At 42.0% G+C, this 19,287-nt stretch overlaps 1 protein-coding gene across 5 annotated transcripts in view; it reads right to left on the reverse strand.

The window, feature by feature from the left end:
* SLC30A4 (solute carrier family 30 member 4) overlaps positions 1–19,287 on the reverse strand; it is a 583,377-nt gene that overhangs the window by 390,008 nt on the left and 174,082 nt on the right. For all 5 annotated transcript variants that reach the window (XM_044077632.1, XM_044077630.1, XM_044077629.1 and 2 more), the window contains exon 4: positions 10,764–10,917. In XM_044077632.1, coding sequence (XP_043933567.1) covers positions 10,764–10,917 — 154 coding nt within the window. The remainder of the gene's footprint in view (positions 1–10,763; positions 10,918–19,287) is intronic.

The raw sequence follows: 19,287 nt of genomic DNA on the forward strand, positions 1-19,287 counted from the left end.
TATTTTTTCAAGCCTACTTGCTTACAAAACACTTGCTTTTGTCTTAGATTAAGGTCAGTAATCTAGACATCTACCCCTGTAAAAATGAAAAAATCTGCAAGTTCTACATATAACATGTGCACTTTTATACCTCACCCCACCTCAGCAACCCAAGATCACAGCATATTAACACTGAACTTGCTTTTGTAAAGCCTTTCTTCTCATTATATTATAAAGCCTGCATTTCTTATAAAAGAAAAAAACTTGATTAATATCTTTAGCACATACAACAGTCACTGAAGACTCTTCCCACATTTAAAATAACCCTTATACTAAACAAGACTGCTGTACTACACATAACATGCAGTTTATATAATACGATGCTTTATACAAATACTAACAAGAACTTGGTTACTTTTTTCTCTTAGTGTCCTTCAAAACGTTCATGACAAAAGTGAAGTATATGCATTACAACCCACTCAAGTTAAAATCAACATAAGTCTAGTCTTTTTCAGTCACCTTTTCTTACAAAATGACATAATCTACCATTAATTCACTAACTTCAGTGTTGCGGGTCATCTTTCTGTTCATCTCCATCTCCCAACAGCATACTTTCAAGTTCAAGGTACTCCCGATTCTTCTAGTCAACTTCTACACTTATTTCTGCCTCTTAAGCATTTTCTTTTGGAACATTAACATTGGAAAAGGTTTCCCTGGCACAGTTTCTCCACGAGCTTTAATGTCAGAAAGATGGGAAACAAGTACCTTTCGGTTTGCTGGCTTACATTTTGTTGGATAAACTTTTTTTTCCTCTCCTTAACCTGTTCCGCATTCAAGAATGTCTTTAATCTTCCAGGAAAAAATGTTCCAAAGACAGCTGGATATAGCAGCTTGAATCTCTCACCTGTCTCTCAACATTCACTGATTGCTGGGATAAATCTGCTTCTACTCTGCCTGGTGTACAGTGATTGAACATGTTCCACAAACACTCTGCTGTCTCCAATTTTTCATAATTTTCCCTTCTGCCACAGTTTTAAAAGGATCATCTCTTTCTGCTGGCATAATTGCATCTAACACAGATTTTACATTTGGAGCACACGCTCGATGTGCCCTTTCTATTAACAAATCCTGCTGAGGAATCTCGGTCCAGCTGCTTATTTGTGTTTTCATAAAATTAAAATAGTATGTTCCCTCCAGTTTCTCTGGTACAATAAAAAATCTCAAGTTTTCTCTGTGAGCGCTGTCTTTTAACTCTACCATTTTTGAGACTGCCCTTCTTGGGAAGTCTCAAACTCAAGTCATCCTTTTCATTACAGCCTTTGATTTTTGCAGTTTTATCAGTTCATCTGAACAGTTGGTTAAAGCTTCTTTTATTTTTTTTTCAGCTTTTTTGGTTTTTTTTTTTTGTTTTTTTTGAGTTGACATAATCCTTCAATGCTTCATTTATTTTAATCAACTCTGAGTACATTTGATTTATTTTTTCCACTAAATTACTGGAAGCCATCTCTTGTACCAAAGATAAAGTCTGAACTGCTTTTTGCTGAGCAGCAGCAGAATTTTTCCCAGCCAGTCTTCCCCTTCAACTTTTCTGGTTGATTTTCTTTCAGTCCTCTTAAATTTCTTGTTTGCTGACAACCAGGCAATGTACTTACTAGACAGTAACTGAACTTTAAGCAAACTGACGATATCACTGTTTTTATTTCTTAGTTTCTTTTTTCACACTGGGAGAGCTGAAATTAAGCTGTTGATCAGTTTACAGTTATCTTGGAAGTCGTGGCAAACCAATCTATTTGGCGGATTTCCCACTAAGAGGACTATCTGCAGGAAGAAAGAACAGTTGTGTAAAATCTTACCATAACCATAGATGTCCTTCTCTTCCATGTCGCAGTATTCTTACTGTGGGAGAGTACCACAGCTAGTTACAGGGAATGGTGGTGGTAAAAGTGGAAGATTCTAGAAACCCCTCCAGGATTGTTCTAGCAAAGCCTGCCCTGGCTCTGTAGACTTGATCTAATTTGTAGTGTTTGGTGAAGGTGTGGATAGTGGAGCAGGTGGCAGCTTCTAAAATGGAAGCTGTGTCCAAGTCCTTTGAGGAAGGCTTTGGAAGTAGCCATACCTCTGGTGGAATGAGCTCTCAACTCCATTGGTAAAGGTTTACCATGGCGTGAGTACCAGAAAGCAATGTGTTTTCTCATCCAACCTGAAATAGTTTGCTTGGAAACTGCCTTGAACACAGCCCTGGGGTGGAAGAAGACAAAAAGTTGATCAGATTTCCTGAAGGGCTTAGTTTTGTTTAGGTAAAATCTAAGTTGTCCGTGCACATCCAGAGAATGGGGAATCCTCTTCACTCTTGTTAGTTGGAGAGGGGAAGAAGGTAGGCAAGTGAATAGACTGATTTAAGGACAGTTGTGGGGTAACTTGTGGTGATTGCCCCTGGCTAGTGAGTAAAGTAGGGGGAACCAGTGCTGCCTTGGCCAGTAGGGGGTGACCAAAAAGATCTTTGGTTTGTCCCTCCTGATTTTCAGTAGGTAGGATCTTTTGGATTAGAGGGAAGGGGAAACATTGTAAAGGAACAGCCCCTTCCAAGGAATGCTGAAGGCATCTACTCTCAAGGATAGTGGGGAGTGATCCTTGGTGCAGAAATTGATCAACTGTCTGTTCTGGGGGAAGGCAAATGGATCCACTTGAGGAGTGCCCCACTGGTGGACAATGTCTAGAAAGGTTTCCCTGTTCAGCATCCACTTGTGCTGTAGAGAAGATGTGCTGCTGACAAGATCTGCCTGTTTGTTGTCCTGAGATGGGATGTAGGAGGCCTGCAGGAACAGGTTGTGCCTGGAGGCGAGGTCCCAGATTTGTAGAGTTATTCTGCAAAGGAGGTAGGCTTTGGTTCCTCCTCGTTTGTTGAGGTACCAAATGACTCTGGTATTGTCTGTGAATATTAGGAGACCCAGACGGAGGGTAGGAAGAAAAGCCTCCAGGGCTAGGAGAACTGCAGTCATCTCCCTGACAGTGATATGTTTCTTTTGAAGGGCAGGATTCCAAGTTTTCTGAAACCTGAAGTCCTTGCAGGTGGCTCCCCACCCTAGGTCTGATGCTTCTGTGAAAATTAACTGGTTTGGGTACAGCATTTGGACAGGCAATCTCAGGTTGAGACGGACCTGTTGAATTCACCACCTTAGCTCTGATTTGAGGCAGGGCATAAAGGGGATCTGTTTCTCTAAAGAGTGTAGGTTGTGTGACCACACATTCTTGAGGTACCATAGGAACGTCTGCATGTGCATTCTTGCCAAGGGAAGCATGGGAATGGTGGCTGCCATAAGCCCCAGGAGTTGCAGGAATTGTCTTGTAGAAATCTGAGATTGCAGTAAAAGGTTTTGTAAGTGAGTGTGGAGGGAGTGGACCTTTTCCTGTGGAAGAAAGGTCCGCATTAGATCTGTCCTGATTATGCAGTCCAGAAATACTTTGTCTTGTTGAGGGAGCACGGAGGATTTGTTTATACTGAGGGTAAAGCCCAGGTTTTGAAGAAGGGTGGTGGTGAACCTGGGGTGGTCTCTGAGATGGGTTTCTGTCTCTGCTAGACGGAGAATCTCGTCTAGGTAGGGGTAGAGTTGGATATCTTGGGCCCCCCAGTAAGCAATGTCTGGGGCTAATCATTTCCTGAATACTCTGGGTGTGTAGACAAACCAAAGGTCAAGGCTGTAAAATGAAAATGAGAGCAGGGTCCAGAAAAATGTAAAAATGTTCTGTTGGAGGGTTGTATGGGGATATGGAGATAAGCCTCCTTTAGATCCAGAGTGGCCGTGAAAGCCTGGTCTGGGATAAGAGGGAGTAGAGTTGGGAGGGACAGTATTTTGAAAGAAGGAACTTCTAGAAATTGGTTCAGGAAAGACAGATCTAGTATAGGTCTCGAAGGGCCATCCTTTTTGGGGACCAGAACGAGTCTTGAGTAAAATCCTTTCCCTTCCTTCCTTGGAGGAACAGGTTCGATTGCTCCTAGTTTTTGGAGTTCTTGAAGAATTTGTGACAGAAGGTGGATTTGTTTTTTTTTTTGGGGGGGGGGGTGGGGACAGGCTTTGGAGTGGGCTTTTCCCTCCAGGAAAGGAAGTATCCATTTGGAATGATACTTAGAACCTATTGGCCTGAAGTGATGCTTTTCCAAATAGGTAAACAGTGGGATAGGCGGGCTGACAATGGCAGATGGGCAAGTCAGTCACGCATTGTTGGGTGCATTTCTATCCTGAAAGGACTGTCTAGGACTTGGCTGAGTGGTGACAAGTCTGGAGAATGCCTGCCTTCTGGTTCCCCTCCTGTGCCTGGTGGATGAGGGGGTGGCAGAGGAATGGGTTCTCCTGACAAATGAGGTTTAAGCAGAGTTGTTCCTGTAATACGTTGGAATAGGGGACACAAGCAAATGCTTGATGTCTTACAGTTCCTTGCTTTTCTCCTGCAGGTTTTTAAAAAGATATGCAGATAGTTTTACAAACAAAAGGTTTTGTTCTAAGGGGGCATTCATAATCTTAGTTTTAAAGTCTTCTGTAAGAGGTTGTAGGCGCAGCCAAGAATATCTGCGAAGGACGGAAGCAGAAGCTGCTGACCTAGCAGAGGCCTCTGCAGCATCATAACTGCACCTAACTGAATGTCTGGTTACCTGTGAAGCCAGAGACAATTTTGATGTTATGTCTGATTTAGCAGGGCAGTCAGGTGTGGTAGCCAGGAGACTAGTTGCTTGTGAAACAAGGTCCAGTGCATATTTAACCATGTGGGTCTGATAATTTATAGCACAGAAAGCCGGGGTGGAAGAGGTGTACAATTTTTACCAATCCTGTCCATGCTTTTGCTGTCTATCAGTAGGCAAAAGAGAAGCAGAGGGAATAAGTCTGGATTGCTTGTCTGGGGAGACAGCAATAACTACAGGTTTTCCAATGGGGGGTTTAACTAAGAATTTTTGCTCATCAGGAACCTTATAAAACCTGTCTGGTCTTTTAGGTACAGGTGGTTAAGAGTCTGGATTTTTGGATGCAGAGGTAAAAGCATCCAGATAGGCAGGTAAGACTAGTGGGATGGCTGATGGGGAGCGATACTCCACTTGAAGGAGTTCAAAATACCTCCTCTGGGTGTCAGTCATCTGGGTAGTGTCCCATTTAAAGTACTCTCATCTTTGTGATAGTTTCACCAAAGGTAATGTCCTTTGGTGGAGAACCCCCTTCAATTGATTCGTCTGGTGAATAATATTCTAAAGGACAGGCAATCTGGGATGCAGAAGAAATGGCCTCTTCAGAAGAAGAGTAGTAAGGTTCTAGTCCCTCCTCTCCTTCTTGGGTAGTTTGCAAGGGGAGAGAAATGACAAAGGCAGGCCTAGGGCTGAGCACAGGTACAGTGGAGGGAGTAGAGCCTGAGGGCCATAAAGGCCTGCATCAGGGAGTTAGTGAAAGAATGTCAGTCTGGGACTCCTTCAAGGGTAGAAGTCAAATGTTTAGTTTTCTGTTTTCATTTAGTAGGAGTTGGTTTGGGAGAAGGCCTAGGCTCAGAAGTTTGAGTCTCAGGAATAGGAGTAGAGTCTCCGAAGGTCTTCTGACTGTATCTGGTTCCCCCTCGACGTCAGTAGAAATGGACATTTGCGCTATCGCCATGGACGTGCATGGCCGTAACTTCAGAAGCAGCGTCCTCGGTGGGAGCCGAAGTAGTCGGTTCTGTTGGACATCCCTCAACTCCTAAATTGGAAGCTTGAGGGACATCCGATAGGCAACGGAAGTAGGCCTGGAAACTTTGGCTTTTTTCCGTGGTGGTTCAGTCAGAGCGGCTAATTCAGGTTCCATTCTGCAAGCTTTTTGAGATGCTGGTTCTTTAAATATAAATTCAGTGTGCCCAGGCATCTATGGAGGATTTTCAGTACAAAGGATTGGCAAATGGAACAAGTGGAATGATCGTGGTCCTTCCCAAGAAAAAGATGCAACAGTCGTGGGTATCCTTATGTGGTATCTGACGCGCAATGGCATTTTCCCTTTTTAGCTGACATCGGCTAATATTAAATACAGCTAATCAAGCTCAAACAAAAAGAATGAAAAAGTTTCCCCAACGGGGTACTTAGCTTTTTTAAGTCTTCGAAAGTAAGAGCGAAGCGAACAATGTGACATCGTCTGCGGCTGAAAAGTTCTGAGGTCTGTGCGTCCAGACATCACATTTAAGATCCCTGGTTTATGGTCCTACGTGTGACGTCCCACTCACCTACCAGCAACCAGGCTTAAGCTTTTGTATAGGAGCAGACGTCAGGTCGCCTGAGGCAGGAAATCTCACAGTAAGAATACTGCAACACAGGAACAGGACATCACAAGTTACCAGCATCCACTCATGAGGGTCTGTCCTGGATTTACTCAAAATGTTTGCCTGTGTAAAAAATAAAAAGGTTTGCTAGTGTGTTCTGCTCTGAAAGCATATAAGCTGCCTGAAGAAATAAACTGTGCTTAACTGCAATATCCCAGGCAATCAAGGCTAGACTGCAAAGGGGGAATAATCTTATGTTACATAAACAGGGCAGAACATCACAGTGGTGTTGCTGTCAACACTACGACAGTTCCTGGAGACCAAAGTTTATTCAGAGCTTTCAGGACATTTATAATGCCCATTATCTTTTTTTATGTTGATGTGTTTGGATCTGTGCTGTGCTTCCCAGATTCCACAGACCTCAACACCCTGAGAAGCAACAACCCAAGCAAAATTTGAGACATCTATGGGCACCTTCTGATAGAGGCTGAGAGGAGAGAAAGGGGCTCATTTCATGGATATGTCTTGTTTGACCCACCAAAGGAATTCTTTCTTAGCAAAGATGAGAACTGGAATTGGTAAGAATACAGGCTGAGAGTGCTGTGCCCAAACTGATTTAAGAAACCACCGAATCTTTCTCATTTTAAGTTTGTCATGGGGAACCACAAGAGTAAGAGAAGCCACAAAATATAGAACTTCCGGGTAGTCACTTCCAGTGGGGACTGACTGAGGAGACATAGTGGGTAAGTGGTGATTATTAGTTTATTTCCTGGGGGAAGAAATGCAGTCATCAGAGACTTGTCTAGAAGACATTCCAGCTATACCAGTCTGTAAACTGGAACTAGATATGACTTTTTGTATGTACAGAGTGAAACATTGTGGAAAAGATTTATAAGCCTTACAGTTCACTACTGAGTGTGTAAACCGATTGAGGCTGATAAAAGGCAATTGACCAGATAAGGTAATATATTTATGCCTTGACAGTTGCAATGAGTTACTACTGGAACAAGGCATCTGATAAAAGACTCATGAGGTGGAAAAAATCCAGTCATCAAAAATTAAACTGATAATACAATCCCAAGACAAAGAATCAAATATTTTCTGCTTTTTGTGAATGCGAATATGCATGTAAGCAAATTTTAGGCCTACAGTGACCAAAAGACTTGAGGAGAAAGAAGGAATACAGCATGAAGTGCTTACACTTTGAATTTTGGAATAAGCAGAAAAAAGGATTAGCTTGGATAGATCTAGAATGGACCCACAGGTTCTCTTTTCTGGGGACCAGAAAAGGCCTTGAGCAAAAACTTATCCCCGTCACTATATGACCACCTACAGAAGTCAGCCTGCCAAAATCATAGGCAAAAGATGAATCTGGTCTTTTCAGTTCTGAGGATTACCTGATTGCACAAGAGGGGAAGCCCAGTGGAGTCTGTAACCATCTAGTTTACTTAGGACCCATAAGTCTGTAGTTATTAATTTCCATGCAAAAAGGCATAAAAATAATTCCCTTCAATTTTCAAAGGAAAGCCAGGGTGTGGAGGAAGTATGTGATAAGCTGTGACGCTTGTGCCCTGGCCCAGCAATCAAGAAGCCTCAATCCTCACCACTAACACCAGAGAGAGCGTCTCATACATGAAGAAAGGATAACAAATACACACAGTAAAGTGCAATTTCCCTTAAGAGCACACAGAGATCACAGTCAGTCTGGGGCTGGTCGCTCCCTTGCTCACCAGGTCCACAATAAGACTCCCCAGTGGCACAGCTATAGGGTCCAGATCTCAGCCTAGCTGGGCAAGCTAAAACCTCCAGCACCCTCCCTGTCCAGCCAGTGCTTCATGTCCCTGCCCAAGTAGCTGACACACACACAGTGAGAAAAGCGTTTATACAACCACAAAGACACTCCTGGGAAAGGCTGGCACAGGTTGTCCAGCTATGCCCCTATTACCCAGACTATATGGTAGTACTGCCTGCCACCACCAAGCTAATATTTATCAGCTACTCAAAGGCCCTTAAAAGGGTGTCCAATGATTACTGTTTATCCAATTGGTAGCATAATTAAAGAGTCAAGGCTTATTGAAGTGACTTGGTACAGGATCCTTATATACATGCAATGTACTCTTAGAGCTTAACTTATCTCTAACACAAACCAGCCACCGCTGAAAGGGTTTAAAATATTTAATAATAAATAATAAAAACACAAGACAATACTTCTTACTACACAGTGCTAGTCAAGAGTTCAGAGATCACACAGAATTATTTAAAATAATTCAATAGTACAGTTTTGAAATCACAGAAAAACACTTAGTCTAATCTTTCTAGTTTCTAGCTATTTCTAAAAGAAAACACACGTCTAAGATAACTTACATATGAGCAAGACAGTGCTGTGAGTTGGATAGTCGAGACAAAAATGTTTAATAATCTATTTTGCTCTCTGTTTAAATTGAAATTGCAGTTCTGATACACATTACATCATTCTTCACCCTTCCTGGGGTTCCCAGGCCAACAGAAACTGATTCTACATTCTTTTACACCTAGGCAGAAACCAGAGCAATAAAAATATGTTTGCATGTTTAAACTAGCAATCTAACTCTTGGTTAAAACAATAGAAAGAATGTGCTAGCCCAGACGGAATGACCCCAAAGCTTTAACTTCAAAGGACAGGCATGAAGTAATTTTAATTTCAAAGGACAGACATGAAATGCTTGTCTTAGCTTTCTTTACAGCAGAGGGCAATGTTGTTACTTTTTTTGAAGTTCAACATTTCACAGCATATTCTTTCATTTAAAGAAACAAGCCTGTATTTCAACATTTATATTTACAAATGACATAATTATCTATAAAATTTTATCTGGCTAGGCTGGCAGCCTTAACTGAAGCTAGTTTTTCAAGTGAACCTTGAGAAATACTGCATGAGAGGGTCAGGTCTATCTGAGTATACCTACCCCATTCCATGTCTGGACAGCCTATCTGCATTGGCATTGCTACTCCCACTGCGGTGCTGCACTGACATATATGCTTCCAACCCTAGGCTCCATCTTAGCAACTTGGCATTTTGCTGTCTGGCTCTGTTTAACCATTTTAGGGGGTTGTGATCTGTCATAACAGTGAAGTTTCTGCAGCGCCCACACTATGGCTAGACATTCCTTTTCTACAGCTGCATAGCATTCCTCCCTGGGTTGGAGCCTATGACTGAGATAAACCAATGGGCACTCTTCCCCACTGAAGAAATCTAGATAAGTACAGCCCCCACCCCATGGTATGAAGCATCCACCTGCACAACAAATTCTTTTCTGTAATCTGGACTGGCTAATACAGGGGGTCTTCACAAAGCTTCTTTAAGCTTCTGGAATGCCTGCACACATGCTGGGGTCCACACGATCTTATCTGACCTGTTAGAGGAGCAGCTATGGTACTATAACTGGGGACAAACTTTCTGTAGTATCCTGCTGTCCCTAAAACTGCCCTCACCTACTTTTTAGTAACAGGTGCAGGCCATGCCTGAATGGCTTCCACTTTGGCAGGTTCTGGCTTTATTTTACCACTCCCCACTCTATGTCCTAGGTAGGAGACCTCCGCCATACATAGCCACATTTAACTGTGTGTTAGAGATGCAAGTACAGGAATTAAGATATGCAATGGAAAGGAATTAATAAAAGTGATACAGTAGCCAAGTTGCTGCCCATTTTCGGGTTCAATTCCCAACAAGGATGCCTTATTTGTGGAGGCTGCATGTCCTCCCTGTGGCCAATCTGGGTGTTTCAGTTTCCCTCCACATCCCAAAGATACGCTGTAGGTGAACTGGCACTCCTCCATCTTGCCTATAGGGTGTGTGTGAGTACTTGCATCTCTGACACTGTGTGGCAGAGAAGTTAACATAGTGTGGTTTGAACGAATTTCATCTCATCGACTCAAGTATAAATCCCACCATTTTCATTTAAAATTGCACAGTCATGAACATATTTACTTAATTAAATACTGGGTTTTCAGGTATTTTCTGAAAGTGGACAGTTGCAGCTTGTTATGATGACTCTGTTTATCCAGGACAGAATTGAAAGCTTTGCATTCTTGAACCTTATTACCATTGTTTTCGCTACTTTGTCTCTCTCTCTCTCTCTCTCTGCTGGCTGTGTGTTCAAAATGTGTGTGTGTGTGTATTCTGTAAAAAACTGGTGTCCTAAAGCAGAATTAGTTTCTCTGTCTTATGCATATCAAGTGCTGGCATAGCATCGCCCAGTTCCAAAGATGCTGAACTGGATAAAATAGGCATCAGAGAATGAAAACTGAATGAGTTGCACACTAAAGTCTGTGCTGATTCTGCAGACAGGGAAAACTGGCAGAAGAAACAGACTAACATGATTCTGTAGAATGAAAAGAGAAGCTACAGCTTGTCCTTATTTTCCATCTCCATCTGCAAATATTTATTTTATTTATCCTTTACTGACTGGGTTAGTCCCACTAGGCTAGTAGCCTTTTTTCAGGGGAGACCCAAGGTGGTATTTATACTAAATAAAAATATAGCTTACATTAGGTTGACAGCAACTCCAACAGCAGCAGTTATAAGCATCACATCTCCATCGATTTCAAAATTCAGATGAATAGTTCTCTGCACAGCTTCATAAAGAAGGAATCCTGTGAGTATGTATATCAGTAATACACTTAAGGAAGCTGACAAAACTTCTGCAAATGAAACAGAAAACAAGTGCAGCATAAGAAAAATGCAGTTTGATCATTTCTGCAATAAACCGAGTTAGCATAAACATGCTCATACCTACACAGAGCACTATCGTTTGTGGAGAAATCAACATAACAGACATAGATGCCCAAGTACTCACCTTTTCAGGTCTTTGAGGACACCTGCTGTAATGAAACTACTATTGATTTTGTTTCCTCTTGAAAGCTGTCTTAGTGGCCTGTTCTTTACTTGATTTAAAGTACCTGCACACACCGGAGCATTCATTGGCAGTCAGAGTGCCCCAATCCCATAACCCTAAGTTGCTTAACCTTTCCAAAGACAATAATTAATTTAGTAATAAAAATGATATAAAATTATTCACTTGTGAAATTTACAGAAGAACTCTTCTAAACATAGTCAAAACATCTGCTCAGCACCAGGGGGATCAAGGAACTGTAAAAATGGACAGACTCACTGCAGAGGATCTTCCTGTGAAGAACTGATACTGTGAGTACTCGTATATATGTTGTATCATAGTTGTGGGAGTTATCGGTACTGCAACCATCTATGGGTAAAATCTCAAGCAGCACCCCTATTCACACCATATGGACAGACACCAGAGAAACTGTATAAACACAAGCAAACAACATGCTGCAAAATGCAATGTGGCACAAACCTACAGCACAAAAGTTAAGACAACAAGACCAGCATGCTCACAGAAAGAATAAAAAGCCCTTCAAATAAAGTTACTCAAAAATAAGTTAAGAACACAGGAATACAGTATAGGCCAAGCTTGTATAGATTCATCCTCATAACATCTGTGAGGATACAAAGAGAGATGGCCCCAATCTGGTTCAAAGCTCCCTGGTTTACTTTAACAGGCACCAAAGGCAGTGGACAGAAACACCAGCATGAAACGTTCAACGACAAAGAAAGAAACTTGAAAGGAAATTGGAAGGAGACCCTAACTCCACAATCATCTACCATGGGCTACAGTCTTGCAGCTCAGCAGAGCTGGATGCACCAAAAGAACAGACATGCATCACATCCATGAATGATAAAGGCCTATTCAAGGGAAGCACTTCAAGACTTGCCCCTCAACCTGCAGGCCACAAGAGAAATGGGAGACACTGCTTCCCCCCAAAGACCACTGACAACTGTGTTACCGAAGATGGCAGACTAAGATGAAATAAATCACCCTGTCCAAGGGATAGTGTATTATTTCAAACTGTGATGGCCTCATGAAAGGAGCGTCCATGTACAGTATAAATAAAGGCCAAGCCATGAAAAGATTAAGAATCAGCTTATATGCACTCAACCTGCTAAGCAGATGAAGAATCAAAAAGAATGTGAGGAAGACAAAGGAATATTCTCTTCCAGTCCACCAGAAATGCATCTACACTTACCTCTACTTGGTGAAAATAGAACCTAAGAGGACAGCATTCTTCCTAGTACAGGGAAGAGGAGGCTCTTAAGTGCCCCACACCTCAGGAAGACAATCTAGATGCACCTTTAATGAAGCTGCAGTTCAAGGAAACCACATTAGCTCAACATATCTAAAGTCTCATTCCCATAAAACATGAATGGCAATAGGCTACACAGCCTATTAGTAGCATACTGCCAAAATGATATGAACTTCGCGAAAGATGGCAAGAGGCCATTCCCCCTTTTTTGCAGAGATATCCCTACCAAAATAAATTAAAGGAGTTTGACTTTCTTGGAAGTCATAAAAGCCTTGCCAGATACTAAATCATTTGAGGTTCTATCACACAGAAAGCCAGGTCCATACTTTCCTGGACACCACCTGCAGAAGGAAAAGAGTGGCACTGTACAGAGTCCAGAATTACCCTTATGAAATATACATTTCCAGTTAATATCCCAACCCAGAGAGTGAAAAGAAACAAAATCCCTCACAAAGCCACTAAAATCTGTTAAAGAATGAAAAGCCACACGGGACTCCTCTGAAAGAAAACAACCACAAGAACCACTTCAGTGAAAAAACAGGGTGTCAAAAGATTCTGGGGAGGCATTCTAAATAGGAAGTCCCGTGATCTAGGGCAAACAGCTAATTTTTGCAGGGATACCAGTGAAAGGTACAACTACACATGTACAATGCCTAAAGACACAGAATTCTGCCATAGTCTGTATCAAACTAATCAAAACTTAAAGAAAATAACCCTGCGTTCCACACAACATACCACTCCTTATCACCTAGACCACAAAAACTTAAACAAAACAAAAAAGAAGTCCCTCCTCATCAACTTCCCAAATATCTGAAATTTATCCCTCTGTGACGATATACACACAAATCCAGGTCCTTCTCCCCTCACTTCTCACAATATCTCCAACTCCTCTAAATGCTTAAACTTCACCACTGTTAATCTCCAGAGCATTAGGAACAAAATCCCCCACCTGCATGCTTGGCTAAGTCAACAAAAACCAGATTTCACCGCCATCACCGAAACATGGCTAAAGCCATATATTAAAGACTCTGAAATTCTACTCCCAAACTATTCCAGTCACAGATCTGACAGACTCCACAAAAAAAGGCAGCTGTCACCTTACTGTTACCAAGCACCTATACAGTCATTTCATACTCTAAGCCAATCCCCCCATTTCCCCTCTGCAGAGTTACTAGTTACTTTTCTCAAACTTAACTGCAAAAGCCTTTGCATCATAGTTATATATACCCCCCACAGGTAACAATCGCCCTATTGTAAAAGACATTCAAGCCTGGACAAGCCACAACATACAAAACAAAACTATCATCCTAGGTGACATCAATATCAACTGGCTAGACATCTCCAATAACAATCCCTCTACAAACAAATCTTCCCACTTATTCTCAACGTATATCTGATATTAACCAGACCTGAGAAAAACAAAAAGAAAGGCTCAACCTTGGATTGGATCCTGGTCCCTGATCCTGACAAAATCTCTTCCTCAGGCACTCTCCCTAACAGTATCAGTGACCACTCTCCGGCATTCACTATACATAAGCCCACCTCTATACCTAACCTTCACCAATATAGATATTTCAGAGACTTGTCTAATTTCTCCCAAAATACCCTCAATGACATCCTGCGGAAAACAACCTGGGGCCCACTAACATCTCTTCCACTCAATGAAGCTGTGGAATTCTTTAATTCCACATTTCTAAAAACCCTAAACAATCTCGCCCCCCTCAGACTAAAGACAGTCAAATCAAAACATGCCTGCTGGCTGGCTAAAGCAACAAAGCAAGTCATGTCCTCTACGGACAAAGCTTGGAAAACCTGGCAAAAAAAATAAAACACCCTCCAACCTCATGCAGTACAAACAACTTCGCAATCAGGCTAAACGTTTAGTTGCCAAAATCAGGCTAAAAGTTTAGTTGCCAAAAACAAAAAGCAATACATCCAAGCTATTCAAAACCAGCATAAACAATCCCAAGAAATTCTAGGGAGCTATTAATTCCCTACTCCACCCAGGCACTAACAATACCCTATGTCCAAACCCAGATAAAAATCCCCTCTGAGCTAGCAACACTCTTCAATACATACTTTACTGATACCATCACCAAACTTACTACTACCTTTCCACCCATCAACTCAGACACATTAGTACCACCATCATCACAAAATCCATCTAATCCCATACCCACCTTCTCACTATCACCCATACCCACATCCACCATTCAAAATCTTCTTTACAAACTAAAACCTTGTACAAATGCCCCAGATAATCTACACACAGAATACCTGCAACTAGCAGCCCCTTCCATTGCTTATCCTATCAGCATCCGCCTCAATAGGTCCAGTCAAGAATCATGCATACCAGATATTTGGCAGAAAGCATTTGTCATTCCTCTTCATAAAGGCAGCAACAACTCCGACATCTCAAACTTCCGTCCTATTGCCATTCTTTCCCCATCTTCAAAATATTAGAGAAGTGTATCCATACCCAGCTAATAAATTATCTAGTGAAACACCAACTGCTTTCCCCTACTCAACACTGCTTCAGCCACGGACATAGCACCAACACTGCCCTCATTTCCTTCTTAGACACAATAAACAGAGCTTGCGATGCTGGCTCCTTAGTTTCCGCTCTCTTTCTCGATCAAAGGCATTTGACACCATTTCTCACTCACTACTGCTTACCAAACTCTCTAACCTTAGACCATCTCCCCCCACCCTACAGTGGTTTACCAACTACCTCAAAAACAGGCAGCAATCCACCAAATGGCACCACTCCTCCTCCCCTTTTATTACTGCTAATACAGGAGTTCCCCAAGGTTCAATTCTGGGTCCCCCTCCTCTTCAGTATATTCGTCAACAACTTTCATCAAACTCTAACTCATAGTAATGTCATCCAATATGCAGATGACTCAATACTCTGCTCCTCCAATTCCCTCACCAAATTACAGCATCTTACCCAAGAAGCATTCACCTCTACTGAGCAGTGGATATCCCAGAACCACCTCACCCTGAACTCCAATAAAACTAAACTTCTATTATTTACCCCCACAAAAGTTAACCACATTGACAAATCTCTATTTACTGTTAGCTTCCTCAACAACACTATCATAGAAGTTGTCCCTAGTACAAAATTGCTAGGTGTCATCACTGATGACAAATTAACTTTTGGCCTTCACATCCAGAGCAACATTAAAAAAAAAAAAAAAAAAAAAAAAAAACCCACTTCAAAAGCTAGGCACCCTGAACAGACACTATTTTCTCAGTCTCACTGCTAAAAAGGCCCTAGCCTCATCATTCCAAGTCTGCTATATGGTGGCCCAATCCTCTCAAACAAATAAGCTTGATGCTTGCTATAATAAAATTGCCAAATTTGCTACAAACTCTAAATACTCAACCCACCACTGCTCCTCACTTTATCAACTAAATTGGCTAGAATCTCCCCATCATCTTGCTTACCTTCAATTAACTACAGCCCACAAAATAATCTTCCAACCTGAAAGCTGCCCATCTCTCTCATCCATACTGACCATGTACAACCCTAATCGCCACCTCATATCTGAAACAAAATGTTATCTATTGACAAACCCAAACTCTCAGCTGGCCAAATGCTGTACTTCTATGCTGTCTCCAAGCTACGGAATAATCTTCCTCCATCACTCATAACAATCAGTAATCCTGCCTCCTTTAAAAAAAATCACTTCAATTAAATTTTTTCTCTCAGTGGGTTTGCTCCTGTACCCCACCAAAAAATCCCAACACCTGATTTTCCATTCTGGAATACAAATCTCTATCTTTAAAAATTTACCGCTACTCTTCTCTACCTTTCTGTCTCTATGTCACCTACTTCTTTAAAAACCTACCACTATTTTTCTCTGTACTTTCCTCTGTCACCTACTTCCTATCATGTTCTGTTACCTGCTATACACCGATCAATCTTTAAAAACTTACCACTATTCTTCTCTGTCACCTCCTATTCACCTCTCACTCATTCTGTCCACCTGCTTTACACCCTATAACCATACTCTTCATCTTGAACCTTACACATTAATATACATATTCTCATGTTTTTAACTCAGATATTCTGCATCCTTCTTTCCTGTTCACAGCTGACTTTCATACACTTTTCCACTTTTACTATTCACTTTCTCCCATGTGATTGTAACTTCCCATATGACCTCATCCTATGTACTAACCTAATTCTTTCGTTCTTTCTCTCTCTCATATATAATAAGACATTTGTTTGTAATTAATGAAATGATATCAATGTTAAACTTGTGTTTTTATTTGCAACCTTGTATCCTAACTTCTATGTATCAACATTGTATTTAAATCTTTTGTATATATTTTGTATGCTAATTTTAATTTTGTGGAGCTTTTCTTCCTGGGCCTCCACTGCAAATGGGCACTTCTAGGCCCAGTGGACTTTCCCGGTCAACAAATGCAATAAGTAAATAAAGTCCCAACGGCAAAGTCCAGCACGATGTCTCATTATAATGCCTGCACCTGCCACTCATACTGCTCCACTGGCTGCATTATGCAAGATGCTACAGGAAAAGGTTATTAATCATCATGCCCATGGTGGTCTCTAATTGTTTTCAAGAGTCCGGAGTGGGCAGTTTCATCAAACAGGCAGATGCTTGCAACTAGATACCTTTGGAAATCGTTGGTAGAGGTTGTGCAGTTCATGGCCCTAAACTGTTCGTGGTCCTAGACTCCTTGCTGAAAGGATGAACACTGGCTGTGTTATTTGCCTGCTAATGTTTCATAGCCACTTCCACAATAATAAAATCCAATATTGTTCCCTTGGACCAACTTCCCAGTATATAGTTTTATGGGTGGAAGGCTTATCAGAAGCTATGAGAATTTGGCATACTAGGCAGGAAAGGTTCAGATGCCTAGCAACTAACGGAACTGGAGGAACCATGCTGTCAGCTTGAAGTTCAAAATGTATGGGTAAACCAGTCAAGTCTGGACTGAACAGAAGGTTTGAAGCCAGGTCCAGAGTCCAAGGTTGCTGGATCAGATAAGGTCAAATAAAGGGGAACCACATCTGTTGTGGCCAAAAAGAAGGCAATGAGGAATACTTTGCTTTTCTACTCGAGTGCTTTCAGTAAAACTTTCGGAATTAGAGGTAACGGGGAAAGGCATATAGGAGTCTGGAGACTGGCCGTGTGTGGAAAAAAGCATCCTTTCATGACTTCCCTGGAGGGGGAATTAGGGCAAAGTGGTTTCTGCCCTTGTTGTTTGGGGGACAAGCGAACAGGACACAGTAAGGCTGGCCCCCTTGATGGAAAATCTTTTCTGTCACTTTTGGATTGAGAGACCACTCGTGAGATTGAAGAATATATCTGCTCAGTTTGTCTGCTACTACACAGACTCCCAAGAATGTGCATTGCTATGAGAAAGCAGTTGGAAAAGATCGCCCACTGCCAAGCTCTGAGTGCTTCTCAACCAGTGAGATAAGAATTGGTTCCTCCCTGTTTGGTGATGTATCAAACTACTGACATATTGTCTGTTTGAACTACAACTGTTCCCAGAGGAAGAGCCGTTTGAAAACCTTGCACCGCTCTTAGCTCCAGAACACTGATATGCAAGTTGGCTCTAAGGGGGACCAAGTGCCTTGGACGGTCTTGCCCAGAAAATGCCCCCCATCCCCATCTGGGAGGTGTCTGTGGTCACTATGGTCTTGGGGTCTGAAAGAACAAAGGGGGGGCCCAGAAGAATTTCTTTGGAATGAATCCACCAAACTACAGCCTTCTTGCAATAACTGGTGATCAGAATCTGGTCCGACATGGTTTGTGTATCATAAAACACAGATGCTAGCAGTCATTGTAGAATTCTCAAGTGAAACCTGGCTAGGAGAACTAGTGTTATTGTTACTGCCATTGAAACTACAGCCCGTAAAATTAGTTGAGCAGGTACCTTCTTTTCTGTGGATTATCTTCTGAACAGGAGTTATAATTTTTTTCGCACTGGAGGAAGGAATGCTATGTTTGTTGTATTCAGTACTGCCCCAATAAACTCTAGAGTTGGAAACAGTCAAGATATTTCATGGCTTACAGTTATTCCTAGGTATGCACAGGTGTTGAGTGTGTAATCTCTTGCCTATATCAATCGATGCCTGGTTGGAGTGGTAATGTGCTAGTCATTCAAGTTCAGAAACACTCAGAATCCCTGCAGTCTCAAGTGAGCTGTTACTACTGCCATACATTTGGTGAACACCCTGGGGGCTGTGGTGAGACCAAAGGGCAGCACCCTTAATTGATAATCACTGGCTCCAAGCCAGAAGTGGAGAAATCTTCTAGACAGAGTGCTTGTTCATTTTTATGTGGTGATACTCATCCTGAAGATTCATCGAGCACATCCAGTCCTTTCCTAAAAAGGAAGAATGAACTGTACTGTGACCATCTGGAATTTTGTTTGGAGAACTGATGTGTTCAAGCAGACAGATCCAAAATTGGTCTCCATCCCCTGTCTTATTTGGCACTAAAAATAATCTTGAGTAAATTCTAGATCCTCTCTGGTTTGGCGGGACTTCTTGGATGACTGTCTAGCAGTTTTTGAATTTCTAGAAATGCTGGTTCCTTCTGACTGGGTGGAACACCAAGGATTTTTTGCATACAAGGGGAGGATGGGAAAAGGGTATGGTATAACCTCTGGATATGATCGACTGCACCCATGAAACTATTTAGCCAGGCGTTTTGATGCAAGGATAAGTGTTCCTTAACTGCCTCCAGAGGAAGACAATTGGGCCTCCTTTCAGGAATGCAGAAAAAGCTTACCCGGGAAGGAGTCCCTGAAGCCCTGGTTCTGCGGACCACCTCTGCCACATGGATGGCATCTTCCACTGTAGTTCCACCCTACCCCTGGAAGAAATGGTAACACAAGAACTGGTACCACGTGTCCTGGAGAGGCCCT

This window comes from Protopterus annectens, chromosome 7.part0, assembly GCF_019279795.1.
Source record: "Protopterus annectens isolate FY-2018-M chromosome 7.part0, PAN1.0, whole genome shotgun sequence".
Lineage (NCBI taxonomy): Eukaryota > Metazoa > Chordata > Ceratodontiformes > Protopteridae > Protopterus > Protopterus annectens.